The sequence below is a fragment of the Vidua chalybeata genome, chromosome Z (assembly GCF_026979565.1).
Source record: "Vidua chalybeata isolate OUT-0048 chromosome Z, bVidCha1 merged haplotype, whole genome shotgun sequence".
In the NCBI taxonomy this organism is placed as follows: Eukaryota; Metazoa; Chordata; class Aves; order Passeriformes; family Viduidae; genus Vidua; species Vidua chalybeata.
This window is the reverse complement of record NC_071570.1, coordinates 62625260-62646584: the sequence shown is the minus strand read 5'-3', so window position 1 is coordinate 62646584 and position 21325 is coordinate 62625260. Positions and strand designations below refer to the sequence as shown.

The 21325-nt window shown below is 38.4% G+C and overlaps 1 protein-coding gene across 2 annotated transcripts in view; it reads left to right on the top strand.

Annotated features, from left to right (window-relative positions):
* KIAA0825 (KIAA0825 ortholog) overlaps nt 1-20953 on the top strand; it is a 245160-nt gene extending 224207 nt beyond the window's left edge. For both annotated transcript variants that reach the window (XM_053932881.1, XM_053932885.1), the window contains one exon: nt 18078-20953. In XM_053932881.1, coding sequence (XP_053788856.1) covers nt 18078-18201 — 124 coding nt within the window. In that variant the 3' untranslated portion in view covers nt 18202-20953. The remainder of the gene's footprint in view (nt 1-18077) is intronic.
* Nucleotides 20954-21325: the final 372 nt, after the last annotated feature.

The following is a 21325-nucleotide window of genomic DNA, read 5'->3' as shown; positions in this document are numbered from 1 at the left end:
TTAACTGTCACATGCTGAGCCTTACAATTCATTGTTCAGAAGCAGGACACATTAACTCCTAATAAATTGTTGTTTCTTTGCTTTTTTTTCTTTGTGTGTGTGTTTGGATATGGTTTTTATTAATGAAAACTGAGCTCATAGTAAGTTGACTCTTTAATACAGAATAGACAAGCTAATGTAAGCATAATGAGCCTAAAGAAAGCAGCAAACAGTATTATTTCTCAGGACCACAAATCAGTGAAATGTCTTCTCCTAACTGAAAGGGTAGTTCGGGTAAAAAATTCTTGACTATAGCATAAAGTGTCAGTAATTCCCATGCACTAACTTGATCTCCTTGGGCATAGATAGCTGGCCATGAAGTAGTCATTCCTGATAGCAAAGTTTTTAATGTCTCATCCAGGAAAGGTTATAAAAGGGTTGCAGCTTTCACCAGTAGTCAGTACAAGCCCTGTTTTGTGTCAGCAGTGCTAGGTTCAGAAATTCTCCTCTTCCTTTTGCAAAAGAACATTAAAATTTATTCTATTCTATTAAATTAGTCTTGTTTCATTCACTGTCCACCTTTTAAGTGCAAGGAGAAATGTCACTTGCACTCACGTTTTGCAAGGAGATACTTGTACAATAGCATATGTGTACTGTCATCTTCATATCTTATGTGTGTACTGTCATATGGAAAAGCTTAAAATATTTTAATTTTTGTCACACTGGAATTTTATTCTAAGTATTTAAACTTTTTATTTTTAACATTATTTATTACCAAGTCAAATAGTCTTGTTTTCAGATTTCTACACAACTTTCCAGAAGGTGCCCATTCTATTTTGCTATGCACTGCTACATAGTGTAGAAGTACCAAATGGAGTTCTAGATGTGTTACTAGAACTTCTTTGGTGGTTTGTTCTTTGGGTTTATTTTTTACATTGAAACATACTTAAAAACTTTAAGACAATTTTGTCATGAACCTTTTAAATTGTTTTTGACTTTTGTAAAAACTTATGAGTTAATCATTTCTATAGTTGATATGTCTGTCTAGCAAACACTGATTTTTACATAATTAACAGCTTTATGATCTGCAATACCATTTACAGATATTGAGAATATTAATCCAGACACAGTTTTCTTCTGGCATAAAAAATAGTCTGTGCTGATTAATATGATTGGTTTTGCTTGACCTAGCTTTCTGTGCACATAGGTTTTGTTCCTTTTATCTTCATACCTTCTTTTCTGGGGGGGATTTCAGCTAGTTCTATGAAGTTGTAAAATGCTTTTAGTCTTAAAAATATTTTCATCTTTGAAATAATTGGATAATTTACTTTTTCTATCTACTTATATTTCCATCCATTTAAATATTCCTCCAAGACAAATACTCTTCTCACTCTCTGTTCTAAGATTTACCTGTTTGTGATTTATATATTTATTAACCATTTACTTTGTCTTTGGATATTATTTAATCCAGTGTTCTAGTTTTAAAATTTTTAAATTACTTACTTAGCCCAGTCATAGCCCAGTCTTGGGAGGTCAGTCTGTTGAACAGATGCCTTGGTGATACTGTATTGTGCAAGGAGTTGCGGCTTGCTTCTCTGCATGTGTGAATATTCTTAGTTTACAAATTTTCAAGACAGATCTGTGTGCAAATCTGGCAGCTTTGCCAAAAATAAAGGAACTGATTAAGGGTGTCTGTTTCCATGTTTCTGCCTTTTCCATATTTTGTGCTGTCAGTGATGCTGTCTTTTCTCTTTTGGCTTCTCACAGCTGATAGTCAAATTCACAGAATTTACAGCAGTAGTAGTAGATGTGAGAAGGAGAGGTTATTTTTGGTTGGCACAAACATGGGCAAAACTTATACAATGTATACATGTACATGCATATATAAACATTTTAGTCATTTTGTCTCCTCTCTTAGCATTGTTATAAATGAATGCTCCAATTTATTAATTAAAGAAAATTAAATGGTCCAAATATAAATTTAGATAATAACAACGAAAAGCCACTATCAAAAAAAAAAAAAAAAAAAAAAAGTCAGTGCCGAGCCTGGGATCAGCGCTGGGTGAGACACAGGTTTGACTACTACAGCATAGGGTCCCCTATGTTCACACCGACCATCCTGCTCAAGCGGTTTTTATACCGTTTATTTTGCTCGAGGCAGGGATTTTGGCGATTGGGCTTTTCATTCCATTCAAAGTCCCATATATTCATAGAGTCTCTTTTCTCTGCGCTGAGTTGAACAAAACTGTGTCTGGGAAGTGACATATGCCAATCAGAGGGTTACTGGAACTCAACATTGAGATGCATCTTCTTGATGGCTCTGGCTATCTCAATCTGAGATATTTATCAAGTATTCATCGGCCTGGGTGTTCCTCAGATTACCTTGGAGAAGCACCCATATCCGAGCTGGCCACATCCATTCATTTGCAAATTAGGTCCTTTTCTCCCTGCCCCAGCTGCAGTTTTGAAATACCGTGAAGCAACCTTCCAGTCCCCGGCTTGGGTGCTTAAAAAAACTTACAGAAATATTTCTTACCAATATAACATATTTCATACATCTATTTCTCACAAGCACAAATTATCTAAAATACACATAACAGCATGATGTCAATTTTATTAAACTGTTTAAAGACATTTTATGTACACTCCATTGTATTTTTTTTCCTACCTATACTTGCCTAGTGTTAAGTTAATCTTTCCCATGGTACCCACATTTTCTGATCTTCTAATGACTTTGCTATGTGGATTTTAGAGTGTGCAGCTTTACAAAGTTAAAAGAAATTTCAAGGCAGAGAATGAAATTCTATACCTTTTCTTCTTTTTACACCTCTTCTATAAGAAAGAGGTAGAGTCTTTTTGATGGGAAAATATACTTGTCTGTTTTCTGTAGCACTGCAGTTGAGTTTTAAACACCAGCGTGCCCACATCTGAAAAAGAGAATAGAGGTGTTAAAAGGTGGTTGGGAGGGACTATTTAAGCTAGAAAATGTAGGTATGCTGTTTATTTAACCACACTTTGTATAAGTTTAGGATAAAAATGAGCCAGACCTGTGCTTGACTTGTGTGGCATCACACTCTTAGGCAAAAGGGAGCACCCAAGATGTGTAGATTCTTGTGGTCAAAAGAAATGACAAAAGTCAGAGAGTCCACAAAAACTCACCAAATTTTATTATAAATTATAGCTTGTCATGGAGAATCGAGGGAAATCAATCAATCAATCAATCAATCAATCAGTTCCAGTGTCAGTCTAGCCAACAGAAAGGCCAGGGATATGTGGCATGCATCCAGGCTCGATGGGGGTACATTCTTACAGCTTTTCCCCAACCTGAGGATAGCTGTCTCACTGTCTATGCAAATTAGTTACCACGCACAGTCCATTCTTTCAGATCTTTCTGGAAATGGGTTGGAGGGCCTTGGGAGTCTTGGGCGGCCTTGTTTTCCCCCTGCAGTCCATGCCAACTTCTTGGCCTCATTCTTGTAGTTGTGCTGTGCTGTCTTGTACTCACCGTCAGGAACTAGAAGAAGGATGTGTATCTTGGATAAGTGCTGCCCTACCTTTCATGGCCTCCATCTGCAGCCACATCTTTTTCTTTCTCACCATGGTTCCATAGCCATCTGGCTATTGGTGCTGGAGCTCCTTATCTTCTGGGATTCTACAACTTGTCAGAAGTTCTTAATATCATAAGAATCTTAAATAGCCATTAAAAGCACATCATCTCTTCCTCGGAAGTAACTCGGTCACTAAGAAGTGTTGTAATTAGACAAAAAGGAATTGTTTTACCCAGTGTCCACTTCTATTTTCATGGTTTCAGCCATATCTGTGACTGTTTTAGATACTTAGAAAAACTGCTGCTTAGGATGAAAAAGACATTCCAGGTGCCAGCTGCAGCAGACACAGTAGGTTTTATGGTCCTAAGGCTCTTTGTAACTTCCAAACATGTCAAGCTCATTAAAAATACTGAATAATTAAAACTATTCCAATACATTTTCAACTGTTTAGTCTTTTAATATTTTATCCTAGAATAAAGTGCACATGGTGCTCCAGAATGCTGTTTACTTTGAGCAGAAATGTAAAGAAAATTAGAATTTCAAAAGGAGGGAAACATTTCATGAACTTTGGTTTCATGGTGTTATTTATTTTAATATCCCTAATTTCTTTATTTCTTCGACTGTTCTTTATTCAGAAATTATTCTTTTTATGAAAGTACAGAGCATTTCTGATCTTTAGAAATACAAAGTACATTACCAGGCATTCAAATATTGCAATTAATTATTATGGGTTTTATCTTTTTGATATCTCAGACCTATCCTAGTCAGAGTCAATCTAATGATTTTGCTTAGTGTCATGTTCTCCTGAAATGTGTAAGCAGTTGCAAAGAAGTTAGGTACCTATTTAAAATGCTGAAAATAATTTAATGCTGAAAAGGCATTAAATAATACTTATTTTCCAGATATTTTAGGCTCCACCTATGTGCTTTTTTTTTTTTTTTTTTTTTTAATAATGTTCCAAAATTTCCAATTAGTATCCGGATTGTCAACAAAACCTCTAACTTGGACTCCTGAAGAGTGGACTCCACACCATTCTCCATCATTTATCATCAGTCCTGGTTAACTAGGGATGTCCCAGATGACTGGAGGGGAACCAGTGTGATGCCCATCCAATAGAAGGGTGAAAAGGAACACCTAGGGATCTACAGGCCTGTCAGCCTGACCTCAGTGTCCAGCAAGGCTATGGAGCAGATAATCTTGAATGCCATCATGCAACCTCTGCAGGACAACCATGGAATCAGGTCCAACCAGCACAGGTTTAGAAAATGCTGGTTCTGCTTGACCAGCCTGATGTCCTTTTATGACCAGGTAGCTTGCTTAGTGAATGAGGAGAGGCTATAGATGTTGTGTACCTGGACTTCAGCAGAGCCTTTGATACTGTCTCCCACAGCATTCTATTGGAGAAGCTGGCAGCCCGTGGCTTGGGCAAGTTCACACTTCACTGGGTTAAGAACTGGCTGGAAGGCTGGGCCCAGAGTGGGGCTGAATGGTGCTGCAGTTGGTGGTCAGTCACTACTGGGAATCCCCAAGGCTCACTACTGGGTCCTGCTTAATGTCTTTATTGATGGTGTGGATGAGGGGATTGAGTGTACCCTCAGGAAGTTTGCAGACAGCACTAAGCTGGGCAGGAGTGTTGATCTGCTGGAGCATAGGCAGCCTCTGCAGAGTGATCTGGACTGGCCGGGTCAAGGGCCCAGGCCGATGCTGTGAGGTTCAATAAGGCCAGTGCTGGTTCCAGCACTTGGATCGCATTAACCCCATGCGCTGCTATGGTACTGCTGGGGGAAGAGTGGCTGGACAGTGGCCCAGGAGGAGAGGACCTGGGGATGCTGATTGACAGCTGGCTGAACATGAGCCAGATAGTGTGCAGGTGGCCAAGAAGGCCAATGGCATCCTGGTCTTTATGAGAAATAGTGTGGCCAGCAGGACCAGGGCAGTGATTGTCCCCTCTGTGTGTCCAAAAAAGGCAGCAGAGCTGGTGAAGGGTCTAGGAAGCAGGTTATATGAGGAGGGCCACAGTTTGGATGAGAGAGCTGGGGTTGTTTAGCCTGGAGAAAAGGAGGCTCATGGGAAACGTTATAACTCTATACAATATCCTGAAAGGAGGGTGTAGCGAGGTAGGTGCTAGTCTCTTCTCCCAGTCAGCTAATGACAGGACAAGAGGAAATGGCCTCAAACTGCACTGTGGGAGGTTCAGTTTGTACTGAATGAATTTCTTCACTGAAGGAGTTGTTAGACACTGGAATGGACTGCCCAGGGAAGTAGTAGAGTCACCACCCCAGATGGTGTTCAAGAAAGGACTACATGTGGCACTTAGTGCTATGGTTTATCTCATATGGTGGTGTTCAGTCAAAGGTTGCACTTGATGAACCGGGAGGTCTTTTCCAACATTAACATTTCTGTGATTCTATGATTTTGATATACTTGACAGATAAATGATATTCCTGTCATGAGAGGATTTCTGAGATTTAGAAACATGTTCCCAACCTTTTTACAAGATGAAATCCAAACCTTTTAAAGTTCATCATGCAGAGAGACAAAGGCAGGAGCCTGGCAGGTGGGGACTTCACCAGTATGTAAGAGACCCTTTCTCTGTCACTCTCATGTCTCCCAAGAGTCATTTGAATTAGAAAGATACAACCATCCCACAGTCATTCTTTCTCCTGTGTTAAGGAATTAGTCAAATCCTCACTGTATCAATTTATTGCAGCATGACGGCATGCTGTACACCTTCCCTTGTTCTCCCCCCATCTCTCACCAAATCTGCAGTGGTCCTGGCTGGCAAAGGCCGACCTGTTAAACTTTTTGAAGGTGCTTTCTAGATTTTTAGCTATGAAATGTGTTTTCCTCTTGAAAATTATGTTAAAGAAGGTATAAACCTGTTAAAAAATGTTCATCAAATTGGATTTCTGTCAGTAGAAGTAAACATGTAAACACATCTTTTAATGAGTTTCCTGGTTGCAGATATACCACCAGGTTTTGGCTATCGCAACACTGACAGATTAATAAAAAATACTGTAATAGCCCAATTCCTTTTCTAGTTATTAAGTAGAAGAAAATTCCTCAGTATCTGCTTTCAGTAGTAAAGTAAATACTACAATTTAAATTATTCTACTGAGTTAATTTGAAAACTAGAGCCTTATGATTTTTTAAAACAAGATTTTAATTTTTTTTTTAAACCAAAACTGTAGTTTTTAGCTTTCTAAAGAATTAAGGAAAAAAATTACAGTAAATATGATATATGTTAAGATATGTGAGAGACATTATTTCACTATGTTATATTTCTGTTTAATCATTCCCATATTTAGAAACTGCTCTAAATAAAGTACCTTGAAATATAGTAAAAACTATTTACAGTTGAAAGATTTCCATGTGTATACATTTTGAATAAATTAATCAACATGATTTTAAAATGTATTTTATACACAGCATTATGAAGTGAACTTTCTATAGATGCTTTCCATAAGTTCACTTTTCCATTCCAGAGCTCAGCATACTATTCTGTAAAGTCACCAGTCTTTGTAGTGGGTTAAAACCAAATGAAATTTACCTTTGTTTATTAATCTTTTTTCTTCCAGTTAATAGCAATTTAAAGAGTCTCTTCGGACTAAGCAGAGAAAGTAAAGGTCTTAGCCAATTCATTCGGGATTGGTATTTCTTCTACACTTGGTTGCAAGGTGTCAAATCTGCGTAATGAATTTTCAAAACTGTCAGTTATCATTTCACCCACCTTCCTCTTCTTAGCTTTTGCGGCTTTCTTGTTTCTGGATGTAAATTTTAGTTACACTGACACAGGCAATATTGTCTTTCTTGGAATGAACTGGGGGAAATTGCTAGTGTTTCAGTTCCTAACAGAAACAAACTCTTTGTGTAAAGGATTGCAGTTCAGCAGTGAAAGACCTGAATGACCAATAGTGAAGCCTACTGTGGACAGAGATCCTGTTTATTTATTTCCATCTGTTTATTATCTCCATCTCCTCTCTGTTTTTTAGTATGCTAGTCTGAAATTGATTTGTTGGGCTATGTAGATTTTTAACTACAGATTATTTTGCTCTTCTTTGGGATGATATCTCTGCTTCAGTTGGTGGTTGCATTTTTAGTCTGACCCTGTGAATCTTCAGGAAGAGCGAGACAGGGTTAAGCAAAGAGGCACCAATTTTTGAAAACAAAATAAGAAGCATCTACTAAATTACTGGGCGTGTTGAAATAAATTTTTTTGGTCCTCAAAAAATCTGGGGTGTTCTGGCTACAGGCCAAACAGCAGTATTTTTTCTTGATAATGGGCATGAAAGAACAAGGTTTTTTAGCAGCCCAGAAATTTGCTTAAACTTGAGTAAAACCATTTATTACTAATACAAGTCAACTTCCTGGTTCCCCTAAGTGTCTTGCTTACATAGCACATTTTTTTCCTGCAAGTTATGAACTGAGTGAAATTCTTCTAAAAGCAAGAAAATTAGTATTTGTTAAATTTTCAATGCATTAAGAAGGAGATTAGACTACAGACATAATAGCCTTACATTTTAAAAACATTAATATTTTTATGCTATTGTAATAGCCCCTCCTTTAAAAATGGAGAAAGTTTCTTGTTGAAAAAATAACAGTATAAAAAATACGATTTTTTTTATACTGTTAAGTCTCAATGCTGTCAGATTATCAAATATAGTTTCTAAGCAGATATATCTTGTATTTGTATTTACAGAACATATATATGCCACAGTAACCATATTTGAAAGTTTAATCCTTTAAAATATTTACATTGGTTTTTCAGCATCCATAATGGAAAGGCTTTGTAAATTGAAATAAAAAGGTGAAGTGTAAAGAGAGGGAACAAGTAGTTTATCATGTGAAGAGCAGGGTATTTTCAGTAGATGCATTCCTATCAGGTAATCATAGGGAGGTAAGTTGTATGCATCTCCTGAATGAAAAAATCCTTGGCACTCTGATAATAACATACTTCCTTCTTTGATATTCTTGAAAAATTGTGTTAAGTCCCAAAATAATTAAATTCAATCCACAATTACCAAGTTATTTTAAATTACTGAAAAGATGTAATCCTTTGAATATTTACCTCCAAGCACTTAGCTTAGACATAGTGTTACTGACCTCATTCTGGCATAAAATCAGCCCTCTTGAATGCCTGCATCATTGCTCTGTTCTTGCATGGGTATAGGTATGTATGTGTGTATATATAGGTATATAAAAGTATGTTTTATGTATATCTTTATGTATATGTATTTGAAATATATGTATTTGCACAAGTATACAGTGTTCTTAGTTCAGAAAGTCAGATAAGCAACTTCATGCATGTAGTAGATGTTATGGGGGTAGTCTAAAGAAGTATATAATGGGGACAGCCCAGCATGCTTTTTACAGATTCACTGAAAATTTTTCTCTGCATCTCTGCAAACAGATTTAACTTTACTTTCTACATTTCAATAGAGAGAAAGAAAACCATCACAAAAAAATAGTTATGTATAGCGATTTATATAAATGGATATATTGATGCTATTTATAAGCAAGGAGAGCACATCGATACATTGCTAAGGAAACCTGAGCTGGAATCACTCAATCTTTCTGGGTTACTGAATACTTCCCCCTTGCACTCTGCTAGCCTGTGGATGTGCAAGCCAAGAGTTCCTCTCTTGCTTCTTATTTATGAGGAGAAACAGAAGCCCTCCCAGTGCTAGCTATTCTGTAAGCTGACCAGCAGAAAACTTCAGTGATTCCTATATTTATCTGTGCTGCTGTGTTTTGCTTTATCTATCTGAAAAATATGCTATGCTACTTCCCCCCCCCCTTGATTAGCCACATGCAACACAGAAAGGAACAGTATACAGAGAAAAGTGTTTAAGTGATTCACATCAGGTTCACACAGTATGTCACCTACATTATTTGATATTTCAGCATATTCTGAAAATATATTTATTTTTAATTATCTACATTCACAAGTTGTTATCGGCTTGAAAATTTTTGGTGCTACCCTAAAGATTACAAAGGTGATGGCATTTTATTCTAAACGTGCTTTCTTTTAAATATGAATAATACACTAAATGTTGGACTTTCTGGACACTTGAATTCATCTTTTTCTGGTTAAGTGAACTCTAAGCAAAATGTAAGTGGTGATATAATGGGTTGGTTCAAATAATTCCAAAATCCTTTTTAAATGCTGATTTTATTTAATGTTCCAAGATATATAAGACTGAAATAAAACATATGCCACCTCTTGTCAGGATTCAAGAGGCGGGGACAACTTGGGAGTCTGACTAATGATCAGAAGCTGATTTACTGGGCCAACATGGCATTTATATAGGACCTCTTAACACTACAATCAGCCAATGACCTTAAACATTGCCTAATATGGTAACATACTGTTCTTGTTTAACCAATAACATCACAGTTCACCATATATGGATATCCCTACCTTTCCTTTACCTGAGTTACTATTTGCTTAACTCTGCACTGGTCATGTGCTAACGCGTCCTGCTCCTTTTGTCCTGTGTGCTTCATCTTAAATTCTGTTTCCACAACCCGCATCCACAACCTCTGAATTTTATTTTTTTTTCTAAGAGCTGTGTTACTAATGATTTGAAACAACAGAATTGTGCAAGTTGGCTGTTCAATTGATGAACCTTGCATTTTGAAGGTAATTCCTGATGGTAATTTTATTCATATTCACCTTACTTTAACTGGCTAGTTGGATTTGTATGAATTACTATTGCCAGAACAATTGTCACATAGTTTTGATATGCTAGTAAAAACATCTATTTTGGACAAAATTTTTACTAGTAAACATTGACTTTTTCCACTTAACCACAAACAGCTAGTTTCTCATCCCATTTAGAACAATAAACATGTGTTACAGCCTTCTTCCTTAGAGTACAGTAGTCTTTAAAAAAAATTATATTGTCCCCAGACTTAAAGCATAAAAAAAATTTCAGTTAATAAGGGACGAGATGTTGGTCAAGCTCATTTCATAGATCTTTAATTCATGAATGCTGTTATGTGAATACACAGAAGACATTCTTATCCTCATTGGATCTGCTTAAATGCCTTAAAAATAGATTACTTTTGGATAAAATGAAAATGTATTAGGGTAACCTCTTATAAAGTGAACACTAAAGAACATCCAAATTGGATGATATTGAAGATTTTTACCAATGTTACTGTTTAAGATTCAATGAAATATCCTGACAAGTATGAAATCACGACCTTTAAAATAAATCTGGTAATTTATTCTTAAACTTCCATTAGCCAAGACTGCTAGATTTCTGTATGATACCTCCAGCAATAATTACTTTGAATGTACTTCATTTAGCATTTTCAGTTGTTGTCCTTGTCTTAGTCTAAGACAATTTTATGATGCACAGACTCTGAAATTTACCTCCCTTCTCCCTGTCTACAGATAAGGAGAGACAAATGCAAAAAAGATATAAGTGAAAAGAACAACATTTTACTAAAGGAAAACAGCAAGAACAAAGAAAACAAAAATCACTAGATACACAGGTGCTGAGTCAACTTGTTCCTTTGCGAACAAAAACCCAAGATGGCTGCCACCCAGGCAGCTCATGTGCCCCAGAGGACAAGGACAAGATGGTGGAGAGGCTCTCCTGGCTAAACTTTCCCTTCTGGAAGAAAAAAACCCCAGGAATGCAGGGGGGCATGGTGTGATTCTGGTGGGAGATGGGATGTGCTGGCGTTGTCTGGGGCAGGCCAGGCCTGCAGTGCCAGTTTTCCTGTTCCCTCTGTGTGACAGCAGGGGGTGTGTCTGGGATGTCACTCCTACTGCTTGCTACCTCTTCCTGTCACCTGGTGGACTCCCTTTCAGCTCAGCTACACTCAGTTGGTGTTTGAGATACAGAGTAGATGAGGTTGACTGATGAGGTGATTGAAAAATGGTTTATTGCAAAATCAGTCTCATGGAAGACCATAAGGTTGTTACATCCAACACCATTACATCAGAAGCTGTATATCAGAAGCCGTTATAATTTTAGTTACAATGTCTTTTACACATTTCTTATCCAGTCAGCTACTTCCACAAAGCTTGCTAGCATCGTCATAAACCAATTGTTAATTGCTACATTTTACACAATATTCTGCAATGCCTCTCTTTTTATCTAATCATGTAACTCTTTCAAGCCTTCTCCAAGGTCTTAGGTCAAACACTCTATCCATCTCTATCTCTGAGCTTGTATGTTTGAGGCCTTGGAAGCTCTCTGTGCTTGCATTTCCAATAGGTTAGCATCAGTGCTACTGCCTCAGGTTGCTGCCCCACTGCAGGAGAGAGAAATCGTCCCACTGGGCACCAAAAACTGCAGACTCCTGGCCCAGACATTCCTGGCTGCAGTTTTGGATTTGTCACTTTTGAACCATGAATTTCTGAGTGGTCCCTCTGCCTATTCTCAGCCCAGTTGTCATGCAGAAATGGCCTGGAGGGCTTGGAGATGGGAAGAGGCCCATAGGTCGTACAGTGCCAGGGTGTGCTGATCACTTCACTTTCGTGAGCCAGACCAAAATGGACCCCTTCCTATTCCAGCATGACTTCATCTCTGCTGAAACCATGCCTACAGCTGATGTGAATGGTATTTATAATAAACAGCACTGAAAACTCCAACTCTTTACACAGGATATTATTATTCTATACCATGCATATGCACCTGATGTCCAGATGTTCATACCTTTCAACTGTAGCCATATACACATACAAATAACTATAGTGATACAGTTATTATTTAAGTGGTCACTGACTGTTCCCCCAAGATGTTTGTTAAGTTTATTTTATTCCATTAAATAAAACTTGAGCAGTCTGTATTCATTGCTGAGGATATTTTATGATGTATGGTGGCAGTATCATTCAACAACCAATATTACATATATAATTCAACATTAAAGATGGTTCTCACCAAAATCAGGTCCCCTTGAGGTACACAATGTTACTCACCCTTCTGTATTAGCCACCAAGTGTAGCCAGGTCCTTGAGCAAAAACAATCTCATGGATGGATTTGCCTTTTCTTGAGATGGGATGGATCCCAGCATGCACCATATGCACCACGGGGACTTCATCTTCATCTCCTATATGCAGGGATTCTGATTGGGCAGGGCTAGCTTGGTTAGTGGAGCCGCAAGTGTTAACTAACCAGGTGGTCTTTGGTAAGCATAGATCCCAATGTTTGAAGGTTCCACCACCCATTGCATTCAGCATGGTTTCTAAAAATCCATTGCCATTTGACTTTCCCAGGGCCTCATGGGTGATAGGGAATGTGATACACCCACTGAATACGATGTTCTCTAGCCTAGGTGTCCATGACGTTCTTTTTAACATGAGTCCCATTGTCTTACTCAATTCTTTCTGGGGTTCTGTGTTGCCACAGGAGAGGTGTGAGGCACAGGGCAGGTCTCCAGCCATCTAGTGCTTGCTTCTACCATTGCGAGCACATAGGGCCAGTCTTGGCAGGTTTGCTGCAGTATGATAATCCATCTGCCAGGCCTCTCCATATTTATATTTAGCCCATTGTATCCTGTACTAATGGGTTTTACTTGCTTGGCTTGCTTGATGCAGTGCATGTTTCATAATCATGGATTACCTGGGATATGGTGCCCATGGTTAAGTCCATCCTTCAGTCGCAAACCCATCAGTATGTTGCATCTCTTCCCTCATGATGTGAGGCACCTCATGACCTGGGCCCACCAAAGTAGAAATAACTCTTCCTCATATTGCCAGTTCAGATCTGCCTTTAATTTTGGAAGCCCAGTCCACTTTTTTGTTGTTGCAATGCTCCTCAATAGCCCGACTCATAGGCGTCTAGGAATTCACATGACAAACTTCTGTGGTCAGCTTCTCTACCCTAGCAGCAATGTCTGGCCAGATTTTTGCAGCCTCAAATTTCTTTCTTCAATGCCAATTGGCCTTTTCCCATCATTCCAGCCACCCCTACAGAGTGTTTGCTACCATCTCTCACACTACTTGAGACAAGTAGTGTTGGCCACTTCTCTCAATCGGCAATATCCAAAGCCAGATGGGTTTTCAGCTCTGCATCCTGGCTTGATCCACCTTGTCCTTTGGTAGCTTCTGCAACTTGCTGCTTAGGCTCCAATATGGCAGCTTTCCATTTTTGACTTGTCCCTACGATATGGCAGGAGCTCTCAGTGAAGAGAGTGTGTTGCCTCTCACTTTCTGGTGGCTGGTTATATGGTGAGGCCTCCTCAGCATGTGCCACCTTATCCTCTTCCTCTTCAGATGATAGTCCAAAACACTCACCTTCCGATCAGTTTCTGATACTTTCCAAATCCCAGAATGATTAGGATTCCCCATCTGAACTTGCTGTGTGATCAGAGTGCTCTGCTTACTCCAAGTAGCATTGTTGGCATGACATGTTGAAGGGACATTCCTCTTGAACATTCTCCCTAGAACTCCCCATGGTCATCTTACTGAGCGACTAGATTTGGTCTTATTTGGCCCCTCCTTTGGACAGGGGTGACTACTATTGGCTTAGGCTGCCCATCTTGTTTAACTACAGCCTGAGTGACTGTGGTGTCTACCAATTTGCTCTCCATTTCTTCTGGTTGTAGCTGCTGCTGTATAGTAACAAGAAGCAGGCAGGTAAGCATTAACTAGGGCTCAGCACAGAGCAGTAAGTTGTACTTTCTGGAACTGACACAGCAATTTTATTTCAAATATTCTGGTACCTTATCAGAGTTTTTTATTTGTTCAGAGGGAGACTTCCAAATAAACTCCCTGACAGGTGGTACGAGACAGAGCAGGCTTTCATGCTGAGGGTAGTAGATATACCATGGAGAAGTTCCAGAGGTAGGCAAAAACCTGGTGGCTCTCTGGCATCAACCCCTTCTATACAGCAGACAAACAGCTGGGCTGGAGCCTCTTGGTGTGCTTTTTCTCCCTGGCTTAGCTCCCCAAGGCTTGGGGTTGGAATGGGGCAACCCCTGCTCCAGCCAGTCCTACTCCTGCAGTCTTGGACCAGCAGCTGTTCAGTTCACCTCAAGGCAAATGAAAGTTTGCTGCTGCAGTTTCTCCAAGCCAGAAGAGGGAAAAGCTTTTTTGCCTGGGCCAACAAACTCAAACTGCAAAGTGCCATGGAACGCCTAGGCAGTGAGGCTTCAAAAATGCCCACCAAAAGCCCAAAGCTCCCCTCCCCACCCCCATGGTCCCCAGCGCCATGATCAGACCAAGAAATGTAGTAACCAGGGAGTTCTGTACACAGTATAGAAATTATTTGGTCAAATCTGTTATTTTTTCACTTCCTCTCTTGACCCCCTTTTAGCTTGGCACCAAATATGTATTAGTTTAAGGCAATATTACAGGGCAGAGACTCTGCAATAACTTCTCTTCCCTTAGTTTTCAACCTATCTCCTCTACCAATGAGGAGGGACAGATGCGAAGAGGTATGTGAAAAAGAAAAAACAGTTTGCTAAAAGAAAACAGCAATAACCAAGAAATATAGAGGCAAACACTTAAACTCTCACCCACAAATGCAGAGGAGGTCCCCCGAATTATCCCAGGGAACACAGACAAAATGGTATCAATTCCACTCTCTGGGCCATGCAGCCAAGACAAGGCACAAAGGCAACAACACACCAAATGAGCATCCATGGTTCCAAAATTGCCTTCTTCTCCAGGTAACAATGGGAGCGGCAAAAAAACAAAACCCAGAAAACATATTTTTATCCTAAAGGAGTCAGTGCTGCTGAAATGCCAGTAGAAACGTCTCAGCAGATGTAGGGCCAACCCCCTCAGCAGCTGGAAACTTGTGGAGAGGCTCCAACCCTCAGCGACAGGCAGCTCTCCTGCGCAGCAGTGGCAGAAAGTCCAGAGAAACATCTCCCTCCAAAAGTGGTGGTTGCTGTAGCAACTGTGGCAAGGGTCGCTGTCTGTCTTTTTTATTCATCAGTTCCTAGAAGGCTGTGGCTAGCAGCCTGTCAGAGCGCCCCATTTTCTGACGTTCTCAAGAGTCTGGAAAGGACAAAACAGAGAGCTTCACATATTGGGTCCTATCAGCCCTCCCCTCTCTGTGAACCAGGTTAAAACACAGAGGTTCTGCCTCCAGCTCTGGGAATTCAAGAGATAGTAAACTACCTTGCATGGATTGATGTAGAGAAGATATGGAGTACATTATTTTGGGTCACCCCTAATGCTACACACTACCTCCTATCTCTGTAATTATGACAGTCTGTTGTATTGCACTAAGTAGTTTATTTAGTTATTATTTTGCACTGGGTGATTGGAATTTTGCACTGAGTAGTTTTTATATTGCACTAAGTGGTTTGTTTGTATCACATGGTTTGTTCTGCACACCCCTCCTCCTCCAAGGTTGTGTGGTGGTGGTCTTACCCCGGGTTACTTCCTCCCCTCACCACTCCCATTAGTTGTATCCCATTGGCTGTGGCCCCTATCCTCTGCCCCCTGCCCCCTGAGTTTAAAATCCCCATCCACAAGACCATCGACCTCTTTTTATCTCTAGGACGCCCCTTTACTCCCTGGAGGTGTTCCACAATAAAGCTGTCAGACGTTCGTCCCGAGAAGAAGAGCACCTCATGTCATTTACCTTTGTTCTTGTCAGCGAAGCTGGGGTCCAGAGCTGGCCTGGGGATCCCATGAAGGCTTATTGTAATGGCAACAGTCCTTCTAAGCAAACAGCTCCTCTAGTTAAAAATATGCAACAAATCAAATTAATTAAAATTAATTCATTCAGCTCATGTAGTAGTGTTTCTGAATAACGCTGAGGAACATAAATTCAAATTAAGGCATGTACAACTTCTTCCTAGGTTTGAAGAGAAGGTATACATTACCAAAAGGAAAAGGGGAAACCAGTCATGCTGTTAAACACCATTCACTGGGGATGCTTGCAAAAGTGACTGCACTGAAGGTTCATACAGCCAGATTTTATATCATAAACCAGAGAATGAAGCAGACAGACAGAGCAGTTAATTGTACCTAATGCTAATATACACATAAGGTTAAGTATGATAGCAGTCACATATGAGTGGAGTAATAGGAAGCTAATTATTGCAAAACCTTGATCATAGGTATTCAGTGCTTATAATTTTATTCATAGTATGCTTTGCTTGTTCTGATACTCCTTCAGGCAGTAATATGGGTTGTTAGATTCAGTTTTTAAGGTAAAGGTGTGAAGTATATGTGCTAATTTATATATGTTCATTTAACATAAATATTTTTCCTAATTGTATTTTAACAATGAGATTTTACTACAAAGCACTTTCTGGTTTTAGTAAGCTTTAAAATAGACACAAAGTATACACCATGGTCTATTGCCAATAATGGCTGTTCTCTTCTTCCAAATATAAGGAATTAAATATAGCCATTCCACCATTCTGTATTATATTTGATTTATTCACCAGTCTAAACTTGTATATGGCTTCTGATTTTTACAGTATGAATGAAGACCTAAGAAGAGTGGGGACAGGACTAAAGTATTACTCCTGACAGTTTCCTAAAAGCAGTCCTTGTTCAGCTAATTTTTGACATCTCCTACTTTTCTGCATCATTCTATAGCTCATTTATAACCTATTAGTTTTAATACTTGAAAATGTGATTACTAGATTTAGTATTGGTGTTTTACCTTTTGTCTTCAGGTGGTCTGAACTGGGAGTCTACGCTTTATTATCTACTTAGAACAGAATGAGATTAATATTAAAGGGATATCAAATTCTTAAATATCCACAGAACTTGTAAAAAGAAGTGACCATTGTGTAGGCATAATTGGAGTGATACAAAGTTTACCTGACTACATATCAGCACTCTTGCTGCATTTATTATCCTGATTTTCTTTAACAGAATACTGCATGACTTTAGCATGACTACTACTGCTAAAAAGAAATCATCTTCACAGTCCTTCACTTTTGCAGTTTTAGTGGCATTAGCTCTTAATCCTAAACTAGAAATGAGTATTCACGTGGGGAAAGAAGAATCTGATGTCATCTATTTTTGGTTAGATCGTAATACTTGATGGTTAAAGAAGCAAAAGAGCCAGTCAGTTTTGTAGTACTTTGTAAAATAGTACTGTCTAAGCCAGAGAATTATGACAACTCACATTAAATATTTGGGTTGGACTTCATGTGTTGATATTTCACTGCAAACTCAGAGAGTATTGAGAGCATCTGCTTAACTTCCAGAATGTGTGTTAGCTCTTCCACTTTTTCTCTGTGAGTTTTACAAGGTTCCCACCTCTACTAATATGTGTGTGACACATAAAATGGAAAAAAAATGTACTGTTGCAATAAATATAAGTACGATTTTGTAGTAGCTTTGACAATTTGTGTCAATTGTCTCATGCCCATGCCAAGTTCTGTGTGGCAAGGTTTTTGGGGGTTGTATTTTGCGTGATTCAGTAATCTCAGCTGGTGTAAACCACAGCTGGGGAGGGCAATGAATTGATAAAAACAAGATCTGTATTTTTTTACTTGTTCTAAAGACTAGTTTAAAACAGACTAGTTTAAAACACATTAAGACTTCTAATGACTAGTTTAAAGATTAGTTTAAAACACATTAAGAATTAATAAAATGGTTTTTCTTTCAGGTGGGAGATGAAAGAAGATGCAGATCTTGATGATGAGGAAGACATTATGGTGGAACACTTAAAAAATGTTTATTTGACACAAAGGATTCCTATCTCAGAGGATAAAGAAGAACAATTACCTTGACAGATTTTGGGTAGCACCTTTCTTCTGGATTCAACAAGATTAACTTAATGTCATAACTCATAGTACTAGAAAGCTCAGAAATATGTATCTTGAGTAGGAGGTCTAAACTAAGGAGTGTTCCCTTGTTATTGTCTGGTCACCCTCTCCAGGAAGTGATTGTTCACACATGCATAAGGGGACGAACAGTACAGGAAAATGTCAGTGTCACAAAACAAGGAGGTTGTATCTCAGTACTGCAGAGGCATAAACCTGAATGACGAACTAAGAATTGTTTCAAAAATATAAGACTCATTCTAAAAATAATGCAATTTTAGACCCAGGCTAAGCAAATGTTTCTGATTTCCATCCACCACTTTGGAGTCGGAGTCAGCCTGCCCCCAGTTCATGTCACTCAAGGACCTTTTCCCTCCTTTGGTGCTTGTTTATTAAATCACCCAAAATACATGAAAAGCAAAAGGTATAGACCATATAGCTACAGTCCTTTTTGAGTTGCTCCAGGATGAGTATGCTTGGCCATTATTCCAAATCAAAAATGCATCAGCATTACTGCCTTCACAAGTCCTTACTTAACATCCAGTGTATTTTATGGCTTAAAAAACACAGAGAAATTTTAGAAGTTTTGAGAAGCATCTTTTTATTTAAAGGAATTATTTGCAGGCAATGCTCACAGGATTATCTTAAAAGTGAATTGAGAAAATAATAAATAATTTAATTTTTTTGAAAAATATAGTAAAATTTCTTATTCAAAGTAATCCTGGTTTGATATTCAAAATTTTCTGAATATTATATATTTTTCTGAATACTAAATACTTTTCTTACACACTGGTTAAAACTATCAACATTTTTTATACAGAAGGTCTGCTTAGTATCTCTTTAGCTCTAGAAAAATAATGCATAATTTTTCTGTAAGTTTCTTTCTTTAGAAGTCCAATGGAACTACTTTTTCTGCCTGATAAAGGGCTCTGGCAGGATCTTGCTAAGGGTGCAATTTGAGCAGAGTTATTTGTGTTCCCAGCACATCTTCACACAGATGCTATTATGGACATAGACTGCTTCAGTAGGATGAAGGCATGTTTTTTTCCCCTAAAGGCTTCAGCAGCATCATGGGTAACTATATTACTAATGCTGATTTAGGGTCTTATCTGAAATACAGGTTTTCCTCCTCTTAATTGCTCTCTTTTCATATAGAGCATCAGACCATTTAGAATTAAAATGTGGACAATTGCATCTTACAAATCTCCAAAGATCTTGTTACAACACTGCAACACAAAAGGGCTGTGAGGCACTGTAGCTTAGAAAATGCTGAAAGCATAATTTAAAAAATAAAGTAGACATTTTCCTCTGTTGCCAGTGTAGTAATTTCAGATCATACAGGAAGTGATGAAGTGTGAAAACCATTTATCTTTGCTTTGTATTTCACCTTTGAAGATTAGTGGTGGACTTCAGGTTTAAAACATGTCTACAGGGATCTTCCATGACAGCAGGTTTGGTATTTTGACAAATGAGGCACACATATTCCAAGCCCTACAAAAAATGTGTTAGTGTGCATGGAAACTGGAGTTCAGAATATTCTCTCCTATTTTATCAAAATCTATTGTACATAATTAACTTTTTGTATAATCACATAAAGTGCCTACATGGTGAAACTGATTGAAATACTTCTTGTGAAAATGCTCCCCTTCTGGGAAATACCTACTCTGAAGAGCATAAATTTTGCAAGTGAATAAGCTAATTGAGAATAAAACCCATCACTTACACTTAAGTGGGAATATCCATACAGTCACTTACTTCCCTGGTCCTGGTGGCCACACTACTTCAGATGAAGGCCAGGATACCATTGGCCTTCTCAGTTATTTGGGTAGACTCTGGCTCATGTTCAGCTGATTGTTGACCAGCAATTTTTCTGCTGTGCCACTTTCCAGTTTGTGTGCTGTGCCCCACACCTGTGGCATTGACTTGGGTTGTTGCTTCTCATTCCACTGGCCTCAGCCCACTGATCCAGCTGATCCAGATCCATTGTAAAGCCTTCCAACTCTCTAACAGGTAAACACTCCTGCTTAATTTGGTGTTATCCGTAAATTGACTGAAGACACCCTCTAGTCCCTAATTGAAATAATTGATAAAGATATTAAGCAGTATTGTCTCCAATACTGAGCCTTGGGGAATCCCAGTTATGACTGGCCAATGACTAACATGTGTAAGAACATAACAGCATAAAAGCTGAACCTTTGCACAGTATTTTATTTGGATGTTTTTCCTATCCAAACCTATATGTGCATCTTTTATGGTATCTGAGTGCAAGCAAATGTGTATTTTAAATTGTACTTGACCCACAATCCTTACCAAGAAATATCAGGGCTTGGTCTTGCTGGCAATGTAACTATTCCAAATAACCTTTAGGGTATAAAAGAGACATAATCTTGGCAATATTACTTAATGCTGAATATTTCTACAATATTCATATGTATTCAATAAAATTACAGTAATAAGAGTTGTACAACTAAGATTGCTAAGTAACACGCCATTAATTTATCAAGACTGCTTGCTTTTAATTGAAAATTGAAAGAGCTGACCTTTTTTCCATTGTGTAGATGTATTCTAAAGATGCTTGTGTGTAAAATTAGAAATACTTTTATAACTGTGAGACTGCTGCTTTCTTTGGCTTTTCTTCATTAAACAATAGTTCTATATTCTTTAAAAAGTTCTGCTGGTTCTAATACTCATTTAATATTAAATAAATTTTTAAGAATGATGCAATGTCCTGGCTCTTTGACAGTACTTATTGATCCAGGAATGTCTCACATGTATGTTTAGCCTAAATAAATTAAAGCAACAGAAGTCAGATTTGTTTGCTACAGTGTGTGCCCAGAGTTTCATGACCATTGCAATCTGATCATGTTAATTCCTCATGAAAAGCTGGTCAAAAATAAGAACTAAAGTCTGTTGTGTACAACAGACCTTTCTGAGTGGGCTAGAGCTGGCCTCACTGTCTCAACTGAATCAGTTCAAAAGGAAGTTATTGTATTTATAAACATTAATTGGATCAGATGGCACAAACTAGGTTAACTATACATTATAATTAATGTTCACACTGAATTATTGTTTAACAATTTAATATACTTAG